This window comes from Asparagus officinalis, chromosome 1 (assembly GCF_001876935.1).
Source record: "Asparagus officinalis chromosome 1, Aspof.V1, whole genome shotgun sequence".
Taxonomy (NCBI): Eukaryota; Viridiplantae; Streptophyta; class Magnoliopsida; order Asparagales; family Asparagaceae; genus Asparagus; species Asparagus officinalis.
The window spans coordinates 82,767,324-82,775,179 of NC_033794.1; the positions used below are offsets into that span (position 1 = coordinate 82,767,324).

At 37.4% G+C, this 7,856-nt stretch overlaps 1 protein-coding gene across 1 annotated transcript; it reads left to right on the forward strand.

The window, feature by feature from the left end:
* On the forward strand, nt 1,183–2,526 carry LOC109836634 (putative nuclease HARBI1). The gene has a single exon (XM_020404608.1). The coding sequence runs from the start codon at nt 1,183–1,185 to the stop codon at nt 2,524–2,526; it is 1,344 nt and encodes a 447-aa protein (XP_020260197.1).

Below are 7,856 nucleotides of genomic sequence, written 5' to 3' on the forward strand. Positions count from 1 at the left end.
TCTCAAAATGCTGATCTCGAAGTTCATTGTATTTGTCCTCCACACGAGACCAAAATGCATCTCGAGACTGGTTTCTACCGATAATAGGGTCTTGAAAAATATCCAAGAATACTTGACAAAGGAGCACATCTTCAGTAACCGTGTATCCAGTTGATCGAACAGACATTTTTTTTATAAAAAGCGGTAGGTTTGGAGATCAGAAATACTTTGAAGAAATACTTCGAATTGGGTGGTTTGAAGTAGAATTCGTGAATGTTATTTATAGCCAATCCAAATTTGTTTTTTATGTTTGAATTTGAATTTGAATTTGTCGGTGGTCAACATTTGAAATAATATCATTTTGTACAAACTGATCAGCTTTACACATTATCCAACGTTGTCGGTGGGAATTAAATTTTGAAATCAGGTCAGCTTTACACATTATCCAACGTTGTCGGTGGGAATCAAAATTTGAAATCAGGTCAGCTTTACACATTATCCAACGTTGTCGGTGGGAATCAAATTTTGATATCAGGTCAGCTTTACACATTATCCAACGTTGTCGGTGGGAATCAAAATTTGAAATCGGGTCAGCTTTACACATTATCCAACGTTGTCGGTGGGAATCAAAATTTAAAATCAGGTCAGCTTTACACATTATCCAACGTTGTCGGTGGGAATCAAATTTTGAAATCAGATCAGCTTTACACATTATCCAACGTTGTCGGTGGGAATCAAAATTTGAAATCAGGTCAGCTTTACACATTATCCAACGTTGTCGGTGGGAATCAAAATTTGAAATCAGGTCAGCTTTACACATTATCCAACGTTGTCGGTGGGAATCAAAATTTGAAATCAGGTCAGCTTTACACATTATCCAACGTTGTCGGTGGGAATCAAAATTTGAAATCAGGTCAGCTTTACACATTATCCAACGTTGTCGGTGGGAATCAAAATTTGAAATCAGGTCAGCTTTACACATTATCCAACGTTGTCGGTGGGAATCAAAATTTGAAATCAGGTCAGCTTTACACATTATCCAACGTTGTCGGTGGGAATCAAAATTTGAAATCAGGTCAGCTTTACACATTATCCAACGTTGTCGGTGGGAATCAAAATTTGAAATCAGGTCAGCTTTACACATTATCCAACGTTGTCGGTGGGAATCAAAATTTGAAATCAGGTCAGCTTTACACATTAAAAATGAATTTCGATGTTGGAGGTCCATCATACTTATCATCATCTTCATCTTCGGATGATGATAATTTTTTGTCCAATATCATTACAGAGATTGATGAAACCGAAGAAGTAATTTGTGAGTACATCAACAACAACATGATCATCGTTAACAATTTACGTCAACAAAACTACCAACCGATCCATGGTGGCTCGATTCCCGGTCATGCAGTGATCAACCGCGATCGAGAAAATGCGCATCAGAATTTGGTCATAGATTACTTTGCCGATAATCCACATTTTGGAGAAGATATGTTTCGTCGTCGATATCGGATGTCAAGAAGTTTGTTCCTTCGTATTGTTGATGCAGTGAAAGATCATGACTATTACTTCCAACAACGAAGTGATGGACTTGGTAGAATGGGATTATCACCGTTACAGAAAGTAACAGCTGTTTTTCGCATGTTGGCATACGGTCTACCAGCTGATGCTACGGACGAATACGTTAAAATAGGTGAGTCAACAGCAATTGAAAGTATGACAAAATTTTGTCGTGCTATGGTGGAAATATTCGCAGAGCGGTATCTACGAACACCTAACGCTAACGATATTGCTAGGCTACTCTATATTAGTAAAAAACATGGTTTTCCAGGAATGTTAGGAAGTCTTGATTGTATGCATTGGAAATGGAAAAATTGTCCAACAGCATGGTCTGGGCAATACACAGGACGTAGTGGGTCACCAACTATTATCCTCGAAGCTGTGGCAGATTATGATCTTTGGATATGGCACGCATATTTTGGTATGCCAGGCACCAATAATGATATCAATGTGCTGGAGTCATCTAATCTTTTCTCTAACCTAGCTCAAGGTATTGCTCCTCCCGCTCACTATGTTATTCAAGGAAAAGAGTATAATATGGGTTATTATTTAGCTGATGGTATATATCCGAAATGGGCTACTATTGTACAAACAATCCAACAGCCACAAGGTAGGAAGAAAAAATATTTTGCCATGAAACAGGAAGCATGTAGAAAAGATGTAGAACGTGCGTTCGGAGTTCTCCAATCACGATTTGCAATCGTGGCAGGATCAGCACGTTTTTGGAAAAAACATGTATTACATGACATAATGACTGCATGCATTATTATGCACAATATGATAATCGAGGATGAACGTGATCTTTATGCACCAATTCAAGAAGTGAGGGAAGCACCAACACCAGAAGTTGATATGGTAGCAGATGAAACTACAAGATTTACTCAATTTATTACACGTTACGGAAAAATCAAGGATAAAGATGCCCATATTGCGCTTCGTAATGCATTGATAGATCATCTATGGGAGGAATACACTAATTCAGATAGTTAAGTGCATACTAAATTTGTAATTTTTACATTGTTGTTAATGTTTAATTATTTCCTTGTATTTTATTTCATGTTGTGTTCTTGAATGTAATATTTTGGCAATATCAATAATAAAAATATAATATTTTAGCAATCAAGTTATTTTAATTAATAAAATAATATTTTATTGTTTTATTAGTTTAATTTTTAAATAATAAATCATTTTGTTTGGAAAATATGTGAAAAAATAAAATTTGATATGTGGGGTTAATTGTTGAAATAGTTAAAAATATAGGGAATAAAAAATAATCATATAAAAGTAGATAAAAAGAAAGATACTGAGAATATTCCTTTTTGGTGTAAAAAATGGTGCAATTGGTTGGAGATGAATTACTGTTAGATGTGACTTTTGCACCATTTTTAGGCAAAGGGTTGGAGATGCCCTAAGTCTTGAGACTGAATTGTTAAACGTTTATGAACAATGCGTCTAACACACTAATAAGCAGATGATAATACTAATTACTAGTTACTACATACCATTTCATATTGAGTAGTGATAAAGGTACGTAGTTACATTACTCTGTAAGTTGAAGAAAAAAATTTGAAGTTTCACAATGGGCGCTTGCATCATAAGAAAAATTTCTCAATGACCCAAATTATGGGACCAATAGAGGGGACAAGTGAGGTGTCTCATTCTTATTGAATAATAAGTTGGCCATCATTAATGATGACCAACTCATTATCCAATAGGAGGGGGACACCTTACTTGTTCCCCCTACTGGTCTCATATTTTGGATCTCTGTAGCGAAGCTCGCATCATAATTCATAAGTAGAAATAATGAGTATGTGTAGACGGTCAAAATATGTTCAAGCTTAGTCCAACTCCAAAAAGTAAGCGCTTATAAGCTAAACACTTCGTATGGGCCCAAACGTAAGTCCATATCAAAGCCCACCCAATTAACAATAGCGAAGTTCGCCTAAGCTTCACGCGAACTTCGCCCTAAGATCTATGTGGATCATGTCATCCACGTCTCAAAGAACATGGTTGTCCACGTTCTAGTAAAGTTCCCTGAGACGAACTTTGCCCAAAGCCATTTAGCGAGCCTGCCCAGAATTGCCTAGCGAGCTTCGCCTTTGACCGTCGGAGGCGAATCTCATCATTGTTCGTTTTAAGAGCTACTTTTAAGAAAACGGTTCTTTTCATTATCTCCTAAGTAAATTGCCCAATTAATCCACATTTAATGACCACTAACTCTCTCTTAGCTTATAAGAGGAGGGGAGATTACTCATTTAAGGAGACTTGACACGTTTGAGAAAACTTAGATTTGGCGTGGATTGATACCAATACTCAACATCTCCAACTAGCTAACTTGGTTGAATTTTTGCTTTTTTGACAAATTTCCAATCAGCAATAGACTCATCGTTTTTGTTAGACCATCAACAGAATACAAGACTGAAGATCAATCAGCACACACAAAAGACCCCAGACTCTATAAATTTTCTTGTTTCATTATAATTTCTTTTGAATTGTAATCTGAGTTAATTGTAATTCAAAAAACCAAAAACAGCATGACGACTTCGTTGAGAAATACTTTCTCAACTGACAAGAATATAGTGTCATATTCCGACACTATGGCCTTCGGGTCTTTTGCAGAATCGCTGGTCATTGAATTTGACCAAACGAAATTTGAAGAATTTATTTCCTCTGCTAAGTCATCGACGACTACTACTAGGAGCTGTAGTAAAATTCACCGCAGTGTGAGAGTGGGGTCAAATTTGACCCTCACACATGTCAAGGCATATTTCACTAAAGACAATCTAAGTTTCGTTGGAAGCCAAACAAGCTTCGCCAGAGCGAAGAAGTATTGACCCTCGCCTAACCAAGGTCCAAGATATTCATACATCTCTTGATCGTGAACATTAGCCCACAATCCCCTTGAGGATTCGCTTTAAAGCATATCATGGTGCTCACCATGCTTCTTTAATGGGACCAAAGAATAGGGGTAATCCCCCATTTAGGAACAATGTTACCAATGGTGTTCTTTCACCCAAATCACAAGCTCTGACTTGTGATGAAGATTTGATTGATAATACTAGTTGAAGGTCAAAGCAACATTGGTATAGGTGATGTTCCCATGCTATAATTTGAAGAGGCAAAGTTGTCTATAAGGGGAGCAATTGCCCATGCTAAGTTGAAACTCCTACTAATTTAAGAGAGTTTCTTTTGCTAAAGAGGGCACACAAATGTCAACGTTGTGCGACCTTAAGAGAAATTGTCATTGTAGTTTAAACTTATTTCCAATACAAGTTTATTCCCGAAAGGGAATCAATTATTAATCATCTCAGTCAATCTCATGAGCCTTCAAAGGCTAGGATAAAAAGACAATAACACACCCAAAAGAGTAAAAGAATCTTTCAAGAGTTCATAATCAATATGACTGGTGTGATCTTTAGAGACGAAGAAAAAAAGTCAATACTCTTTCCAATCCTAGATATTCTCCTGACATTAAAAGTACACTTCTAGAAATAGATGGTGTGCATCTTCACACCAGGTCGAGGCAAGGGATGACGATTCCCTTTGATTACTCCCTCCTCCGGATGCATACTTCCCGAGCTTCATCACAAATTGACCAACCCACCAATGATGCCAATTTTATTATAGTGTCAAATGTAACTCCTAGTTCAAGTCAAAAGCAGGCATATGTGATATGTATGGCAGATAAAGCAGCTCACGATGACCTTCTTCGAAAAATGGAAGACCAAAAGAAGCATTTGACACTCGCTTTGGGCACCTTGAAATGATGCTTTAGTAACTCATGGTTTCCTCCTAACAATAGAATGCAAGCTCCTTAAAGGAGAAATGATCAACTGTTGAAACTCCTTTTGAGAAAGAATAGTTGCATCAAGAAGATGCTAATTATGTTCGCTCACGATCGGAGTCATCAGCTCTGCCAAAAGAGAGCCATGAGGCGAAGGTCCTTGAGGATCTCTAAAAACATCTTAACGCTCTTACACAGTAGACAGAGTTGAAGAAGGTTAGGATTAACCGACCTTATCCTATTAAGTGTGACTATGTTCCCTACTCAATAAAGTTTAAGCCATCGACATATGTTTGATGGCAAAGGTTTCTCGAACCAACACATCTATTCCATCAGCAAATGAGAAAGGTAGTGGGAATGAAGCTATTAATGCACGACTCTTCATTGGTACCCTTCAGGGTATAGCCTTTCATTAGCTTTAGAATTTGGCTGAATGATCAATCGAGTCCTGGACTAATTTAGAGTCTTAGTTCCTCTCCCAATTTCATGAGGAATAATCAAATGTAATAATGACCAAACTCCTTTCAAAAAAAGAAAGGGGTGATGATTCGGTCAGAGATTACATTGAGTAGTTTTACAATTTGAGCTAATGTTATTGGGATATGTCGCTCCGAATGATGCTTCAAACATGTCTGTACAATTCTTTGATCCATAGAAGCTCATATGGGTGCTATAAAAGCAAACTCACTGAAACACTTAATGGAACAGGTGGAGATAGTAGAATAAGTCCGCTAAATGTTTCAACAAGTTTGATCCCCACACTAACAATAAATGAGGTAAGAACAAACAAGGACAATTATCCTAGTCGAAAGCCAAAGAGTTTTGCAGTCGAGGTCAAAAAGCCTAACAATCAAAAGAAAGAGCCTTGGAAGAGCAATCAACGAAGCTACTCCTTTAAAAATGAACACATTGTTATCATCTTTCATATCCTCATAAGGGCAACCAATTGAAGCTCCTTGAAGCCTGCCACCCTTAAGAGGTTAGAAAGAGCGATGATCCTAACTATTGCCTCTACCACATAATATTAGGACATCCAATAAAGAACTGTTATATCCTTAAGGATAAAATACAGATATTTATCGACTCAGCAACTCTCAAACTTTGACATGAGCAAAAGAAGGTCATTGTTAACATGATGACTCTTCAATTCAGGTCCATGCAGACAACTCGAGCTCAAAATGGGGTCGCTCCAATTTCTATTGCAAGAATAGAAGTGATTAATCAGGACCAATAAGGTCGACAGAGTTAAGGCTTTGTCACTCTCACTACGCCAAATAGAGAGATAATGTGGGTCTACCCTAACTTCCTCTAAGACGAGCATTGGGCGTCTCCAAAATCAACGGCCCATGCAAAAGCTAAATACAAGATAATATCTTGCAACACCTTCTTCGTAATCACAGGTGAGGAATTACTACAAGTTTCTTCACTCACAGATTTAGAAGAAGATAAGATTGCTAGGATGGTTCAACTCAACCAAAGTCCGCTTACAGGGACAAGATTTGAAAAATGTTACTTGAGGAATTATGATTGGTCGAGACCCTCCAAATAGCATGAACCTGTCAAAAAGAAAGATACATGGCTTGATAAGACATTACAGTAACCGTCCTCTAGTTCCAAAGTTCCATTCTGGTATAATATATTAGCTTAGTTAGCTAATATCCTAGCTCGTATAACCTTATATGAACTTCTATGTTTATCTAAGGACAAGACAAAAGCTTTAAGAGAGGCATTAAATGATAGTGAAGCATTTCTCGGCCACATACCAGATCTTATCTAAGGAGAGGAGCAAAGACAATGCTACTAATTTCAACAACAAAAGCTTTGTATCACGTTCACCGTGGATGATATGTTCATCAAAGATCATCATCATAACTGACCCCTATACTACACTGACTATGTCAATTTTATGAAGATCGAGTGGATTCACATTGATCCAGGGTCCGCCTCGAGTATCATTTTGCGAAGACTCATTAGCCTCCTAGGCATTCCTCTTTACAAACTCTCAAAGATAACTACTACTATCTTTGGATTCAACACCAGAGTAGCCAATCGCTTGGACATTGAGAAGCGATGGAGACTTAGACATTGAGAATAATATGAAAAAAAGACAAAGATGAAGATGATAAAGTCGGAAGGGGGAATTGTGCTATTTATAATCTTTTTTGAATCCAAATTTCGAGAAAATTATATCTTTTGAGATTTGATTGGATCAGACAAAGATGCTAAATCTTAGCCTAAAACTCGGTCAAATCTATAGCGGATCTCATGAATCTTTAATGAAGAAATTTTAGCCACAAATCACGGCGCATATCCAGAGGTGAATCCTAACAACCATTGCCAATTAGCGAATGTTGCTAATTGATGAGCTTAGCCCACATAGTCTGAACTTAAGCGAACTTCGCCAATATTCAGAATTAGTTGAAGCTTGCTAATTTCTCAACTTCGCCTCAGCAATAGAGAAGGCCAACTTCATTCCAAACATAGAGTTATATGAGTACAAGTATCATTGAGCCTTCAACACGAGTCTACAATAAAG